The 17,194-nt window shown below is 45.7% G+C and overlaps 2 protein-coding genes and 1 non-coding gene across 3 annotated transcripts; 2 read left to right on the forward strand and 1 right to left on the reverse strand.

The window, feature by feature from the left end:
* Positions 1–2,778: 2,778 nt before the first annotated feature.
* On the reverse strand, positions 2,779–4,198 carry LOC108848764 (UBP1-associated proteins 1B). Its single transcript, XM_018622199.2, has one exon. The coding sequence runs from the start codon at positions 4,151–4,153 to the stop codon at positions 3,044–3,046; it is 1,110 nt and encodes a 369-aa protein (XP_018477701.1). The 5' UTR covers positions 4,154–4,198; the 3' UTR covers positions 2,779–3,043.
* An 86-nt stretch (positions 4,199–4,284) lies between these two features.
* Positions 4,285–4,358, forward strand: TRNAV-CAC (transfer RNA valine (anticodon CAC)). Its single transcript has one exon. It is a non-coding gene; the product is annotated as a tRNA-Val (tRNA).
* Positions 4,359–5,251: 893 nt separating this feature from the next.
* LOC108849578 (uncharacterized) lies at positions 5,252–7,339 on the forward strand. The gene is made up of 7 exons (XM_018623139.2): positions 5,252–5,562; positions 5,679–5,764; positions 5,846–5,992; positions 6,067–6,175; positions 6,258–6,381; positions 6,635–6,908; positions 6,985–7,339. The coding sequence occupies exons 1-7, from the start codon at positions 5,439–5,441 to the stop codon at positions 7,090–7,092; spliced, it is 972 nt and encodes a 323-aa protein (XP_018478641.1). The 5' UTR covers positions 5,252–5,438; the 3' UTR covers positions 7,093–7,339.
* Positions 7,340–17,194: the final 9,855 nt, after the last annotated feature.

Consider the following 17,194-nt stretch of genomic DNA (forward strand, 5'->3'; position numbering starts at 1 on the left):
TTTAAATAATAATAATATATTAATAAATATTGTATACCAATATATAATAATATTAATAAAAAATATATTAACATATTATTTTACACAATACATTTCGAAAATTTTAGATAAATATAAAATTATAATACAATCATAATATTTTACATCAAAATAAAAATTACATAAAATTGAAATATTACACATTAAAATATATATTATAATACAAATATTCAGAAATTTGGTGTTGAACCTCCAAGATCACCAAAATATTCTCGATATAAATTTGGAGCATTTTCTTCGGTTTGTTGATGCTGAGTTCTTTTTTGTATGATTCTTGCTTGTTCAGATCAGATAAACTCGCAAGTATTAATATCAGCGATGGAGTTTAAATTTTTCAACAGAATTTTATTTTCTTGCTCTATTTCTTTTAGAGCTAATTTTTTTTGCTTCATTTTGCATGCGTAACTGAACCATCTCATAAGTTTTTTCTCTAGATGATGCACTTTCTTTCAAGAAATTGAGGATTTCTTCATTTGCTGAAACCACACTATCCATAGATGAAGTATTACCTTCATGAAGTTTCCTTTTAAGTTTTGCTTTCTTCGATCCAATAGGACGTTGTGACGAATTTGAAGAAATTCCAGGAGATTGTGATGTTGGAGAACCGATAATATCGTTCTCAATATCCGGAATACCGATATTGACATTATCTGAAAACTTTGAAATATTTTTCATCAAAAACCACACATGATCAAATTTAAAATCTTTTTTTAGTTTTGGGTCGTATCATTTATCACTTAAAAGTGCATTGATTGAGCATATATGGAAACATTACAGAAATAATCGTATTGATTAGTTTTGTTTTATATATATTGTAATTTGAATTGTTTGGATTTTATTATATGTAATTTTATGTTTTTTATGCTTTTTATTTTTTATTATAAGTATTTTGATGTTATAATTAAATATGTTTTACTAATTATGTCAATATCATATATTAATATGTACTTATTGTTTATTTATTAAATTTTAATGGTTATAATTAATTATTATTTAAATTGAGAACTAAAGTGTAAAATATAAATTTTTAAGAAAAAAAATTTGAGGATCACCATTGGAGAACCACTCCTTCATCTCTTTATTTTGAGGGTGGACTCCATTTAAAATGAGAGGGTTTATTGGAGATGCTCTAAAACAATAAATGTCACAACTTGTAACTTACAAGTGAGCGTACCATGAATAGTTTGAGTAGCCCATGAATTGAAAGGAACCACCAGCATCCGAATCTTTACCACCCTGCTGTTGCTGCGTGGAACGAACTCTTTCTCTGATTCTAAATTGGAACTTGAGGTGGAACTAGAATATGGAGTTCAGGAATCAGGTTCGTGTTGTTGTTTATGATAAATCTTCTGCTTCTTGCATTTGGATCTCACGAATTTGCGCTTATTAGATTTGTCTAGGGTTTTAGCCATTGCAGAACAGAACAGAGTCTTAAGTTAGTTATGATTTCATTTCGTCGGGATACGATGGCGTTTGTAACCTCTATCGCTCGATTGAGCGGGGACATTTGCTGTTCAGTGTTATAAATTTAGCAGCCAATCGCGATTCGTGACCGCTAAAATTTTAGTATGTGTCGATGGTTCTATACGGACCAGACCCGGTGATCCGAGCATACGAGGTGCAGATAGTTAAAAAGATAAGGTCTTTGTGAAGAATGCAAAAAAAACTCAATTTCCAGAGAGTGGCAACCATACAAAACCATGTACTGATCAGTGAAGACATGTCTGCATAAAGACAAATCTTTTTGGACCAGTGAGGGTTCTGTGTCAGATCCTTCAGAGCACCACAGGTCCACAGAAAGAAGAAAAACAAAGCCCTCTCTCACGCAAAGAAGGATAGGAAAAACTCACTTTTGAAAAAGAAATGATCGAAAAACCAAACAAAAAGCTGACTCAACTGAACAAAACCATAGCTGGGATTCATATGGACAGCCGCAGAGAAAACATTCGAGAGGAAGAAAAAATAGAAAACCTATAAACTGAAAAAAAAACAAGAATTGATCCTCTAATAAAAAAAAAGGATTGATCTAAGTCATAAATCCGCTAAGTCAAGATATCAGTGCTCAACCAGAGTTATACACTCTACTGTCCATAGAGAATGAACAAGAGCGAGTAAACAAAGGTCAACCCAGAACATAGATAAAATAAACTGGGTACATGGACCAACGAACCAAAACCCATCTTCAATCGTAGACGAGAAAACTTCGAAACACAAATACAAAAGAAAACATAATCAGCCAAAGGAAAATAAAAAAAGACTGTGATCAAAACCTTTTCTGGAAAGGAAAAAAAAAAATCAATGCTTGATAGACAGAAAACTCCAACTTATTCCCAAAAAAAAATATAAAGGAAGCTTTCAAAAGAATCTTGAAAAACTAAAGAAAGAAACCATTTAAAACACCATAACGTCCTTTCCTAAAAACGGGTCTCAAGACAACTGTAGATGAAGATACAGACTTTTTAGCAGTTATGACATATAGTTAACCAAGACTATACATGTCATGACCTTCTTTTGCAGCTATAGAAACCAGACGTTTGATGGTATAACCGAAAACACAGATGAGAAAACTCCATACACGAAGCCACAAAAGAAAAAAAAAAACGAAACCCAGGAGCTTCTTTGGTAGTAAAAAGAATATAAAAGAACCAAAAGGGAAAACAGAAGATAGCAAACTACTTAAAACCTAGGTATCTGAATATTTTGTAAAAAAAAAAGATGAGTAGATTTGACAAGTTAATGAGAAAAAAAGACAAACAAGATATAGCTTCTAGAGGCCAAAGAGAAATAAGAATGTAAGCACATATCTCCCTCACAATAAGTCATATGGGGATAAACACCTTGACATGAAACTAAGATAGTAGACTTTAAACACTAATGTAGAAGATAAAGAAACGCAAAACAACTCCGGCAATTCCCAAAATATCAAGGTATCAACCAGATTAGTCATTACCCTAACCTAGAATCAAAGAAGACCGCACAGATAACAGAGAACACAGATCTTATCTTATCTCAGATACCAAGCACGTTCACCATCAAAACCAGGACCAACACCATTACCCTCACCAACATACTGCCCCGCCATTCCCATATGGTTCGGTGGCGGCCCATGATTCATCATACCAGGCCCAAACATAGGAAAGTTGGGTACACCAGGACCCATCTGATTCCCCATATACGCAGCAGCAGCAGCATACATTGGATTAAAACCAGAAGGATGACCATGTCCGTAAAACGGCATGTTTTGTCCCCCACCATACATCGGTGGCATGTGTCCCTTATCGAGACAATGCCCATGACCCAAATCCACCACTTCACTCTGACTCAAATCAATCTTAACCGACTCAACCACCGGTTCCCTCCCCTTCCCAGCACCGGCCGGTTTAGCCGCGGCCAAGTTACAGCTCACGGTCCGGTTAAACATCCTCTTCTCCGGGTTCCTCAGCGCCTCTCTGCACCCTTTACGCGTCTTGAACATGACGAAGCCGTACCCCTTGGCTCTCCCCGTGTCCTTGTCCATCACGACGGAGCACTCCTCGATCTCCCCGAAGGCCTCGAAAGCCGCCTTGAGAGTCTCGTGCGTCGTGTCCCACCCGAGTCCCCGCACGAATATGTTCCGCTTCGAGCTGTCGAGCTCCGCGGAGTCGAGCACGGCGGAGATGAGGCGGGAGCCTTTCTCGGCGGTTCTGTGGATGAGGCTGACGAGGTCCTCCTTGGTGTAGGTCTCGAGGAGGTGCTTGAGGTCTTCCTTGTCGAAATCCGAGTCCGAATCAGATTCGTTGGTAGGGAGCTTGACATCGGAAGGGACGGTTAAAGTGACTGGATCGTCTTCGGATTCGGATTCGGGTTCGGATTCGGATGGTTTTTTGTGTTTTTTCGATTTCTTCTTATGTGGTTTCTCTTCGGCTAGTTGGAGTTTCTTAGACTTCTTCTTTGGTTTCTTCTCGGGTTTCTCGATGGCGAGCTCTTTGGATTTGGATTTTTGGTGCTTCTTGGAGATCTTCTTATTTCTCACGGCGAGTTCTTCTTCGGCTTCGCGTCGCTTTCTCTCTTTCCTTTCTTTCTTCTCCTTTTTCTCTCGCTTCTCCTTCTTTCGATCTTCTCTGTCTTTCGCCATTGTTGACGGCAGTTTGGGTGTGGGGGGATAAAAACCCTGAGACACAGAAAGTAACGCCTTTTAAATAGGTTGTGATGGAAACACGATTAATGTTGGTATTAATAAAAGAAACTAAAAACATTAACAAACATGTCTGGGTGGTGTAGTCGGTTATCACGCTAGTCTCACACACTAGAGGTCCCCGGTTCGAACCCGGGCTCAGACAATAATTTTGTTTTTTTTAATTCTTACGTAACTAATTCAATACCAAGGGGAAAATGAGCATTTAAATCCTCAATTATTTGAATTCAATACCAAAGGGAAAATGAGCATTTAAATTTTCAATTATTTGAAATTGGCAGGTTTAATTGTGAACATGCTTTTATTAACTAATTGTTGACTTGGCAAATTAGTGACCGAAAAATCAACTGTGAAGTCTTTATATCAATTATTTCCACCAATGAATTTGAAAACTTTGAAATCTCCAAATTTAAATCTTTAAATTTAAATCTTTAAGTTTGAGTGAAAATGCGGTGATGCTTTTTTCCGTGATTGTATCGGATTTTTTCTCTTTTCACTGGAAACCGCTTTCCGTCACCAGAATTCATTTTTACTCAAAGTTAAATATTTGAATTTGAAGATTTCAAAGTTTTCAAGTTTCATTGGCGGAGATAATTGATATAAAACTAAAGAGAATCGTTTATGATTTCATATTTGACTTTTTCGGTCACTAATTTGTCAAGTCAACTGTTAGTTGGAATAAAATCATGTAAGTGATAGTTCATGATTAAATTTGCCAATTTCAAATAGTTGAGGATTTAAATGCCAATTTTCCTGTTTACCAAATTCTAAGAGCATCATTATTGGTGGGCAGAGACAAAAACCCTTAACTTTTTTTTTTTTCTTGGTCATGAAAACTTAAGAACACATAAGGCCAGCCTTTATTTAGAAGCTTTTTCCCCATTTTTTGCCTCGGTACAGTCTCAGAGAATCTTTATTACTTGCCTTATAGGACAAGTTGTTAATGTAATAATGTTCCACAGTTCGACGACCGACCCAGACAATTCCTTTTTTTTGTTGACTTTTTTATTAATTCTAGTGGCTAATTAAGTAAATGTTCGTTAAAGGTGGTCCAAGTCCGTGAATTAGAAGGATAAAAAGGTCATTTAAATTAGTTTCTGCCGGAGAAGAATCGGTGCCGGGTCACAATCCCTTCTTGTTCAACGGCGACAAATCACCTAACCCAAAAAAAAAAGAGTTTTAACGAAATCGGATCCACCAACTCTCTCTGATTTCGGAATTTCTGATGGCGGACGAAGTGGAATTGTCGCCGTTGGTTCCGCCGTCGCCGATGGTGGATCCTTCCGAGATCGATCTCGAAGCAGGACATGGCGAACAAACTCAGTGCCGAATCTGCCTTGAGACTGATGGTAACCCCCACCCCTTAGTGATCCCTCAATACAAATTTTTATGCTTTAGGGTTTTTTGTTGTTGTTGTTGATTGAAATGGGTCCTCAGCTGAACTCTGTTTAATATTGGTTGTCAGGTAGGGATTTCATTGCCCCTTGCAAATGCAAAGGAACTTCAAAGTATGTTCACCGTGATTGCTTGGATCATTGGAGAGCTATCAAGGTCCAAGAAGGGTGTTGTTGTTGTTGACGACGTCAGTATAGTACTATCAAATGCTTAACCCTCATTTTTTTTAATTTTCAGGAAGGCTTTGCGTTTGCACACTGCACTACTTGCAAGGCTCCCTATTATCTCCGAGTTCACGGTGCTGGTGATAGGAAATGGAGGACGCTCAAGTTCCGCTTCTTTGTTACTCGTGACATCTTATCCATCTTTCTCGCTGTTCAGCTTGTACTTTCTTTCTCTTTTCAAATCTCTGGCTTTTCTCTTCTTTCATTTGGTGATTCTCGTTCTTCTTCTCTCAGGTAATTGCCGCGTTGGCCTACATGGTCTATTTCGTAGATAGTTACCAGCAATCTTGGCTTCGTCATATTTGGGGTTTCGATAGTGAGGTCTCGTTTTACTACATGTGTGGTATGATCCCAACCTCTCCTCTTGATGATGGCCAAGGGGATTCATTTTTATTTACATGAGGATGTTTGTGTTTTTGTCTCAGGAGCTTTGTTATTCTTTGCTCTCTTGGGTCTATCTGGATGCTTCATTACTTGCTACGACCGCAGAGTTCGCAATGACTTAGCTCAGCCTTGCCGTGAATTGTGTCTCTGCTGCTGTCAACCTGGGTATAAACCTTCAACCTGTATAGCCAAGCCGTATCAAGAGTATATTTGTAGTCAACTAGAGATCTTGTTGGATAATAAGAACAGGCAATAGATTATTCAGTTTCTCCTCTTCTTTTGATAGGGTTTATAATATGCCAAAAATCCTGCTACTAGTTTTATGTACCTTGCAGTTTCTTGATATGTTGAAGGTTTAATCATAGATAATCTTCAGGTTTGTGTTGACTTTGCCCACTTAATTGAAACATATACGCAGGGTATGCGCAGACTGCCATCTACCAGGAACTATTTGCATGTGGGCAGATTGCACGGCATGTACTGAAGGATGTGCAAGTGCAGTTAGTGAATGTGGTGGTTGCCTTGGAGGTGCAGGGGAAGCCGGATTGCCATTGATCTTCATAATGGCGTTAGTAGTTCTCGGTTTATTTACGGTTATAGGTATATTCTACAGCGTGTTGGTTGCAACCATGGTTGGTCAGCGTATTTGGCAGCGCCATTACCACATTCTCGCCAAAAGAATGTTAACAAAGGTGAGATTTTTTTTATTACCCTCTTTCTTTTTGTTCTGTGAGCATGTTTTTTTATTTTTGATTCTGGCATTTGTAGGAGTATGTGGTTGAGGATGTAGATGGAGAAATGACGGGATCTGATTGGTCGCCACCGGTTTTACCGTCTGAGCATGTCCAGCAGCTGAAGACGCTTGGCCTGCTATGAATGCCATTGTGGCTTGTCATAGATGTTTCAAATGCTCACAGGAAAATTCATCTGACCAGTGGTGAGAGAGAACTCTCGAAGAGTTTAGATTGTGAATGTTAAAAACTTTAGAGATGCGTCTTGTTTGTAAAGAAAGCTCGAACTTTCGAGTCAGAGACCTCTCTGATTGACGAATTGAACTTCTGAATTGCATGTTTGCAACCTAATGTTTTCTATATAGGTAAATAATATCCACAAGTGTTGTGTATTTCTTTCTTTGGGATTACTACTAGTCTTTTTATCCCACGGCTAACACGTAAGCCGTACGTATGGAATATCGGACACGCTATCCCAAAACTGCGGGATGTCAAAATGTACTGGTAGAAGAGTGTTCTACCTTAAAGAAAAAAGTAATCGTGTTCGTGCATATTTAAATTTTTCTCTCTCAACAATTTATATAAACAGAGTGAGATATTGACATTCGTTGGTCGGTGAGTTTTTTTGGGTCGGTAAATCTTTTTTGGTCGGTGAATTTTTGAACGGCAACCATGCAAAATTTATTGTTACCATAGAATTCCATAAAGCCTTAAGAGCCGACCTTAAAGAGAAGGTCACCTGTCACCATAGTTTTTTTTTTTTTTTTGCCATCTATTAATATTTATTAAGGGTCAAAGCCCATGGGATAAACCCAACAACTATTACAACTAAGCCCAAAAGCAAAGGGCTATTGAAAGGTTACATGTGACATAAGCCCAATAACTACACGGTCAAGTCCACTAGACGTCGAGCCCACGTGTCGAGGAAAGAGACAAAGGAGACAACACGTGTTAACATCCTCTCCGATGAGGGAACACGCATCCTCGACACCGCCACGTCGCGTCACCACCAGCCACCCCACCGTGGCCGAGTCTTTGCGTCGTCGCCGGAGCAAACGAAACAACCAAACTGTTCCGCCGATACGCACCGGAAACTACAACCATTGCGACCATTGATTTCGTCGGGATCCAAAGAGAGCTTCATCGAGACAATCTCGAGATCTCAACCTTATCCAACGAAATCTCCATCGCCAACACCGTAGCTTTTGTCACCGGAGATCTCCACGAATCCGTCTAGATCTCCTCGCTACACGAACCCACCACACCCGCATAAACACCTCTCGTAATCTCCGAGAACTCAAAACAGAACCGCAGTCGAGTACGGAATAAACCGGACGACTCGGAATCAAAATCCGACCGCTCACCTTTGAGTAATGTTTGATCGGAAAACGGTTCTATGCTAAAGTAGACAGATTTCGATTGTGGGTTTAGTCGAAGACGTTTTTATTCAGATGAGAAAGAGTTTAGTCGGTGTACAAAAGAGGAAACAAACGGTGAGGAAGAGAGACCGGAGCTCGGAAGCTGTCGGTCAGAAAAGTACAACGGCGAGAATACAAGATGAAAACCCTAATTCTAGCCGCCAAGTGAGTGAGCGTGATTTCGGATCCTTTCCTCGTTGTCCCTTCGTCCTCTTTTATAGCTGACGTCCTCTTGATCCCATGACCTAATCTTCGTGACCTAAGCTCGATGGGCTTTTCGCCCGTGGGCCGGGCGTCGTTACTTCAACTCAACGGGCTTTGCCGCGCCGTTCTGTCGGGAGTCGGGCCGACGCGGAGTCGTCAGTGGGCCGGGTCATCTATTATTCGGGCCTTGTGGGAGGATGTGAATCCTGTCCCTACAGTAAGTCCCCCCCCCAGTTTATTGATGGGAGGCGCGGGCCGAGCTCGATGAATTGTGAAGGAGATGGTTTGAATGATAGATGAACCGAGTTACGGTGACGCGGGGGTGAACCGTTTCGATGTCGACGTCCACTCGGTGCTGCAGTTTTAATTTGTTGGTTTGGAGATCGGTATCGAATTCTCTCTAAACCGTTGGATTTTTCCGGTTAGTTTTGGTTATCGCGGGAAATCGGACCGGTGTTTCGGTCTGGTGATTGTCGGTTTAAACCGACGGTTCGTTACGGTTTACTCCGGTTCTCCGAGAAGACGAAGCGACGCGTTGGTTTAATGAGGCAATTAATGTCTAATCAAGGCCCAATTAGGCCCAGGTAGACCTAATTATGACGCCTCGATTAGACGCGAACCCCTCTCTCCTATATATAGCGCCCTCCCCTTTCATTTCTCTCATTTCTTCTCCGCGAGACCAGGTACTTTCTCTCTCTTCCTCCACTTCTCTCTCTAGTTGTTGTTGTAGAATATATAGCGGTATGTCGGCGAGTCGGAAATTAACGAGGGAGCAGAAAGGGAAGAAGATAGCGAGTGGATCTGACCCTGCGGGAATCGGAGGCGAGGCCGAGCGAATCCATCGAGAGGCGATGATGGATACTGTGAATATGGACCGTGCGCAGAGGCTGTTAGTATCCGAGTCGGCGCAGCTTCACAGGGAAGAGAGAGAAGGGACGGCTTCTCGGACCCGAGAGTGCGGGAGGGATGGTCAAGGGGGAGCGAAAGACCGAGATCCCGTTCCTGCCTGTATTCCGATGGTCTTTTTCCCCGAAGGAATCTTCGAGGAACTCTCAGCCTTGCCTCCTGAATTTATCCGTTCTCCTGACGTGGTGGGGCAGGATTGGAGTAATGTGGAAGGAACTCGATCGACAGCGAGCAGCGTGAAAAAGCTACTCCGGGATTTCCGAGGGACCGGGGTGACTTTCCTGATACCTTCGTCGGATCAGAGACCGTGGTCTCCTCCGCTCGGCTATCAGTGCGTCTACGAGTCCTATTTCCAGAAGGACACCAAGTTGTGGTTCCCGATTCCTAGATTGGTGACTTCATACGCGAGACGTCGGGACGCGGCGATAAGTCAGTGTCTGAACGGATCGTACCGACTAGCCGTAGCACTGATGGTGATGGCTGCTGAGAACGACGTGTCGCTAAGTGTTCGAGTCTTCGAGGAATTAACATCCGTTCAGACGATGAACGATGGGCTTTGGGTTGTCAAGATGCGCCCGAGCTATAACGTGGTCACCGGGTATCCGAGCAAGACGAATGACTGGCAAAGGCACTACTTTTACATTAGGGCAGACGAGTCGGCCTTCGAGGATCCTCCCAACGACGACTATCGGGTCCTATGGAACCCTGATATTGGTAGATCGCTTTGATTATCTGAGATGTGTCTCCGGGTTGCTAACCTTCTGCTTTTTCTTCGTGTTTGTCATTTGTGCAGTTGACCATCCGACGTCTGCTACATACCCGGAGGATTTTATCGCGAGTGCTCGCGAGGTTGCTTTGCTTCGTCAGGAGAACTGGAGCACGATTACTCGGGAGAGAATTCGCAGGAGCATCAATAGGATATCGAGAAGTAAGTATTGCTCCCTTTCCTTCACTTATGTTTTTGTTTTCAAGGTTGAGGGGGGCTTGCTCCAACGATTAACCTCCTTTTCGTATCTCCTTACAGGGGATTGGGATTCCAGCATTCCCTCGGTTGGCGTTCCTGGTAAAAGACGTCTCTCGCTTTTCACCACGCGTGTTCAGAAACTGATCAACGAAGCTAGGAAGATGAGGCCTCAACCGAATTTGAGCGAGCTGATAAGGGCTCAGCTAAGTCTTCCGAGGGCCGATCCCCCGCGCTTGGCGGCGCCAGTTGTCGAAAGCCCCCCGCTGGTTGTCTCGAGGGATGGATCCCCGACTCGTGGTGGAGACTCTCCGACTGGGGATCCGACCGTAGATGTTCAGCAGGCTGGAGGGGGTTCCGAGGATGCTCCGGTGGCAACTCCCGGTCCGTCAAAAAAGAAGGGAAAAAAGAGGTCCCGGCGCGATTCTCTGGCTGAAGGGGATCAAGAGGATGAGCCCGCCAAACATCCGGGGAGTGAGGGCCCTCCTAAGAAGAAAAAGAAGGAAGGCAAAGTCAGCGAAGGACCGCTCTCCCAGGAAGGGGCCAAATCTCAGGAGGATGTTGGCGAAAATGCGGTTGCTGATCCCTCAGAAGAGGCGGAAGACGCTTCCCCCGAAGCGCGGCTTCTATTGAACAGGAGAAAGAAGAAGAAGGGTCCTAGCGATGGAGGTGTTCAAAGCGAGGACCCGCCAGCTCCGGCTCCTACGATGGCCATGGTGCAGCCGTCGACTTCTAAGACTCCGAATGTTCGGAGCGCTGCTCCGAAGAGAGGTCCTCCAGAGTTCCCCGATAAAGTACGGTTCGAGTACGACGGGACGACCCCCCTTATTTATGCTCCGGACAAATGCGCGGAGTTGGTGAGTCAGATTAATGGTGGTCCTCGCCCATTGCTCCTGAACGATCTTATCTTCAGAAAAGAGTATACCGATGCTGCCCAAGCCAGACTTCGGGTAACGGTTCTCCTTTTCTTTGATTTAGCATGAAGTGTTGCTGTTTGATCTTTCATTTTGGAGAAGTGCTAATCATATCTTCGATTTTTCGTTTTGCAGAGCGACGGGAGCATGAACTTCCTCGTAGAGTTGTACGATTCCGAGCTTAAGGCGACTCGCACCGAGCTGCGACGCTCCGAGAAATTGGTGGCGGCCAAAGATGCTTTTATTAAGAGGAAGAAAGCCGAGTGGACGGCCGAAACTGACAAGCTCAAAGAGAAGGCGTCCCGCGCGATCTCTCGTCGAAAGGCTCAGAAGGAGAAGTTGGCTACTACCGAGGCCGCGTTGGGCACTGCTCAAGAGACCGTGGGGATCCTTGAAACTGAGATAGCCCTGATGAAGGAAAAGGAAGAAGAGATGGAGAAGGATCAGGCAAAGATCGTCGAGCAGCACCAGAGGAAGATCGAGCACCAGGCGAGGGAGATCGAACGACTGAAGCGTTCTCGAGTCTTCGAGGTGACGCAGGAGAGGATTCGCGTTCAGACTGAAATGATCGCGAAATGCAACAGGCGCTTCCGCAACATCATGGACCGGGAGAAGCGTCGCGGACCTTTCGATGATGCCACCGCCATGTATAATCAGGCGTATGGGACGAGGTCTTGTCTTGAGGTTCTGCTGGAAGCAGGCCGCGACATTCCGCAGGATACCATCGATATGTTTGCGGTTCGGGAGAAGGAGTACGATCAGGCAGCTAAGGAGCTCAACGTGGGAGATATTCCAGAAAGCGATCTTGCTCTCTCTCCACTCGTGTTGCCCTCTCAGTTTGTCGATGAGAGGATGCTCGCCGGCCTTAATACCTTCGGGTCCAACTCCAATCTGATCGACCCGAAAGACGCGGCTACTCTTTCGGACTCGGTTGCTGAAGGCTGTGGAGGCCGGGAGCTCGGTGAAGATCCTCCCCGAGAGGTGGTTTCAGTAGACGATCTTGCTGGTGCTCCGACTCCCGTTGATCAAACTCTGGAAAAAGAGGCCTTGGAGAAGGGGACAGTTTCTGACGTAGCCGAGAAGGGATCTCCGATTCTTCTCATGTCGGACTCCTCTGCTGAGGATCAAGCGAACGATCAAAGCGAGGAAGAGGTTGAGGACCAGGGGGTTCTCTCCAATCAGGAACAAGGAGATGGTACCGATCTCGAGGCGCCAGCGGAACCGAGTGGACGAGGTGAAGACGAGGAACGTGGATCCGGAGGGCAGAGGACGGAGGCTCAGAGGCCCGAGGAGCAAGGACCGGATGCGACTGAGGATCCTGCTGAGGATTGAACTGCCTTTCCTTTCCCTTTTATTGTTTTGGTCATTGTTTTCGGACCGTTCCTGCTACTCTTTTCCTTTATGCCTTGTGAGGCTTCGCCTTTAAAACTTGTAGCACTTTGTTGATTTGCCTGTCGATTGGTTCGACTTTTGGACAAACGATGATTTTCTTTTAGGTGGGTTGAATCCCGACTTTTGTTGTGACGAACGTCCGTTCGTTGTCTTAATCTTCGTCATTTCTTCTTTTGAGAATGTGAAGATGATTGTGGACTCTTTTAAACTTAGAGAAAATTTCAGACATTGACGGTTCTATTGATTTCGAAGTAATCCCAAAGTTTTTGGTTGGCCAAACCGTTGCTTTACAAATTACGAAATAACAGAGTCATTGTCTCGGGCGCACCGACTAGCGGTAGCGACACGACCGTGTTCCCGCGAATATGTGTCTGATCAGGACTCATTCGCCGACGGGGCGAGCATCGTTGTACGTTTGCGAGAGGACTGGGCCGAGCTCGCGTATAGATATCGCTATGAGGGGACGGACCCTCGTGTTATGGGATTTTCTTCTCGGAGAAGGTTTTTTTTTTTTGTTACAGCTGGACCGGTTAAGGCTGCCTACGTACCTCGGATGAGGATCAAGCCATTCGTAGTTCGGGTTTTGTGAGTAAGAGTGACCGTGAAGTGCACTTACTCGGTTGCACGGGCAAGAGTGACCGAAGGATGCACTTGCCCGGGTTTTTTTTTTTTTTTTTTTTTTTTTTTTTTTTTTTTTTTTGGTGGCGATCACCTTACGAGTAGAAGCGTCGTAGATGCATGGAGTTCCAAGCGCGAGGTACTGCGTCTCCATGAGAAGTTTCAAGTCGGAAAACTCCGGGCCTTATGACTTGTGTAATCTTGTACGGGCCTTCCCAATTGGCGCCTAATTTGCCGGCTTTCCACTCTTTAGTGTTTTCGAACACTTTGCGTAGGACGAGGTCTCCGAGTTCGAGAGGTCGGGATCGAACCTTCTTATTATAGTAGCGCTTGGTCGCGTCTTTCCTCGATATTGTCCAGAGCGTCGAGGAGCATGTCTCGGTTGATCTCGTTGTGAAGAGGCATCTTGGAACGTCTTAAGCTGGTGACGTTAACCTCGGCTGGTGCCATTGCCTCAACCCCGTATGCTAGCGAAAAGGGGGTAGCTTGTGTTGCTCCCCGAGGTGTCGTGCGGTGAGACCATAGAACGCCATCTAGTTCGTCTGCCCAGCATCCTTTTTTGAGGTCGAGTCGTTTCTTCAGACCATCGATGATGGTTTTGTTCGTTGACTCGGCTTGTCCGTTGCACTGCGGGTACCTCGGCGTCGCGGTGTTGAGACGGATTCTCCATTTCTCACAGAACTCACGGAAGTTGTGCGAGATAAATTGGGATCCATTGTCGGTGACTATTTCATAAGGAAGTCCGTGACGGCAAATGATGTTTTTCCAGACGAACTTCTGTACTTCTTTGTCGGTGACGTTTGCGTATGCCTCTGCTTCCACCCACTTTGTGAAATAGTCAGTTAAGACAAGGATGAAGCGCTTTTGCCTGGAGTTCGGCAATGGGCCAATGATGTCCATTCCCCACCGCATGAAAGGGTATGGTGCGGTCATGGTTCGGAGGAGTTCGGTCGGACTGTGGATCGTAGAAGCGTGGCGTTGGCATTTGTCGCAGTGACGAACGTAGGAGTCACAATCTGTGTTCATTGACGGCCAGTAGAAACCGAGATTCTTGATCTTCAGAGCGAGAGCTCGTCCTCCTGAGTGATTACCTGCCGCGCCTTCGTGGGTTTCGGCCATAACGAGCCTCGTCTGTTCGCCATGGATACATTTGAGGAGAACTTTAGTGGCGGTCCATCGGTGGAGCTCACCTTCGGTGACGACGTAATGCGCGCTGCGTCGCTTTAATCGCCTTGCTTCCCATTTATCCGTGGGTAACGTTCCATGGGCGAGGAAGTTAATGAACTCGAGACGCCAGTCGGTTGTTTGATCATCGTCAATCATCGTGGGGGAATCGTCAATGGGAGATGCCGCTTCGGTGACCGAAGCAACGGTCCCTCCTTCCTGATCAATGCTGGGATTCTCGATTCGGTGGATTGGAATCGTCCGCTTTACTTGATCGTGGAGCTTGCTACCGAGGGCAGCGAAAGCGTCTGCGCAGATGTTCTCCCCACGGGGGACTTTCGTTAGTTCAAAGAACTCGAAACCTTTGGCTAGGTCTTGGACGATGCGAAGGTAGGAATCCATTCGGTCGTTTCGTACGTCGTAATCTCCGTGGTACTGACTGACGACAAGCTGGGAGTCGCAATACGCGCTTAGTCGTTTAACTTTGACTGCTTGGGCGAGACGGAGTCCCGCAATGAGAGACTCGTATTCTGCCTCGTTGTTTGAAGCGTTAAACCGAAGGTGAAGGATTGTCGGATCAATTCTCCGGTTGGCGACTGCAACTGGACGCCTGCGCCCGAGCCTTTGTTCGTGGAGGAACCGTCCACGTGCAATATCCAGTTGTTACTGGGTAGGACGAGGTCTTGTTCGAGCTCTGGCGTGAGCTCGATGAGGAAATCAGCAAGGACTTGTGACTTGGCCGCTGTGCGGTTCTTGTACGTTATGTCGTGAGCGCTAAGTTCCATTGCCCATTTAGTCAATCTTCCTGACTGATTCGTGTTCTGCATCACCGTCCGTAGAGGCTGGTTGGAGAGAACCTCGATACTGTGTGACTGGAAGTAGGGCGGAGTTTACGAGCCGAGGTAACGACAGCAAGGGCCATTTTCTCCAGAGTTGGGTAGCGGGTTTCCGCTTCGGTCATGCGTTTGCTGATGTAAAAAATGGGTTTCTGTTCGCCTCGGTCTTCTCGGATGAGGACGCTGCTAACTGCTGAAGAAGTGACTGCGATATAAAGAGACAGGATATCACCGACTTCCGGTTTCGCGAGGACTGGGGGTGTAGTGAGGTATTGCTTGAGTTGAGAGAATGCCTCTTCGCACTTATCGTCCCATACGAATCGTCTGTTCTCGCAACAACTCGTAGAAAGGAAGACACTTGTCGGTTGATCGGGAGATAAACCTGTTGAGGGCCGCGATTCTGCCCGTTAGACGCTGCACCTCTCTACTGTTCTTTGGACTGGGTAGGTCGAGGATTGCTGATATCTGCTTCGGGTTGGCCTCGATGCCTCGCTGGGTCACTATGTATCCGAGGAACTCGCCCGAGGTGACGCCGAATGTGCATTTGGCCGGGTTGAGTTTCATCCCATACTCGTTTAGCGTCGTGAAACAATCGCGCAGATGGTCGAGGTGATCGCTCGCGTGAAGCGATTTGACTAGCATGTCATCGATGTATACTTCCATGGTGTTGCCCAGTCTGTCAGCAAACATCTTATTGACGAGGCGCTGGTAAGTCGCTCCAGCGTTCTTCAGGCCGAAAGGCATGACCTTGTAGCAGTAGGTTCCCCGATCAGTGATGAAAGCGGTCTTCTCTCGGTCGTCGGGGTGCATCATTATTTGATTATACCCCGAGAAGGCATCCATGAAGGTAAGCAGTTCGTTGCCTGCTGTTGACTCGACCAGTCGATCGATATGGGGGAGTGGGTAGCTGTCTTTCGGGCATGCCTTGTGAGATCGGTGAAATCTACGCAGACGCGCCACTTCCCGTTTTTTTTTTGACGACAACCGGATTTGCTAACCACTCGGGGTACCGGACCTCGGTGATGGATCCTGCTGCGAGTAATCGGTCTACTTCCTCGTTGACTGCTTTCGATCGATCGGGCCGAGTTTACGCCTTTTCTGCCGGATTGGTTTGAAAGTGGGGTCGACGTTCAACTCGTGCGAGGTTATAGTCGGATCGATTCCCTTCATGTCTGCTGCGGACCAGGCGAATGTTGAGGCATTCTCTCGGAGGAAAGAGGTGATCTGGGTTTGCATTTCATCCGAGAGAAAAGCGCCGATTCGTACGACCTTTGTCGGGTCGTTTACGTCGAGCGGCGGGACCTCGCGGATTTCTTCCTTCTGAGGGTATACTTTATGGATAGGTTTGGAGACGGAGTTGATGAGGGATACGGATTGCTGGAGTTTCACCGTTGCAATGAGTATTTCTCTCGCGGCCTGCTGGTCTCCACGGATGGTTTGCGTACTGCCGTCCTTGCCCGGGAACTTGACACACTGGTGGTAAGACGACGGAATGGCTCTCATTGCATGGAGCCAGGGGGTGCCAAGAATCGCGTTATACGGCGCTCTGGCTTGTATAACGGAGAATTTCACCGTGCGAACGATGTCTCCTGCATAGACGGGGAGGCGTATCGTACCGAGCATCTGCTCCGAAGCTCCGTTAAATCCGGTAAGGGTGCGAGAAGATGGTTTCATGTTCTGCAGATCAACGCCCATCTTATCCAGCGTGTGGCGGAAGATGAGATCGACCGAGCTCCCGGTATCGATCAAGACTTTGGTGATTGACATTCTCCGATCCCGATGTCGACGAGGAGTGGATCGTTGTGAGGCATGTGGACGCCCCGTGCGTCGGCGT

This window comes from Raphanus sativus, chromosome 4 (assembly GCF_000801105.2).
Source record: "Raphanus sativus cultivar WK10039 chromosome 4, ASM80110v3, whole genome shotgun sequence".
Classification (NCBI taxonomy): domain Eukaryota; kingdom Viridiplantae; phylum Streptophyta; class Magnoliopsida; order Brassicales; family Brassicaceae; genus Raphanus; species Raphanus sativus.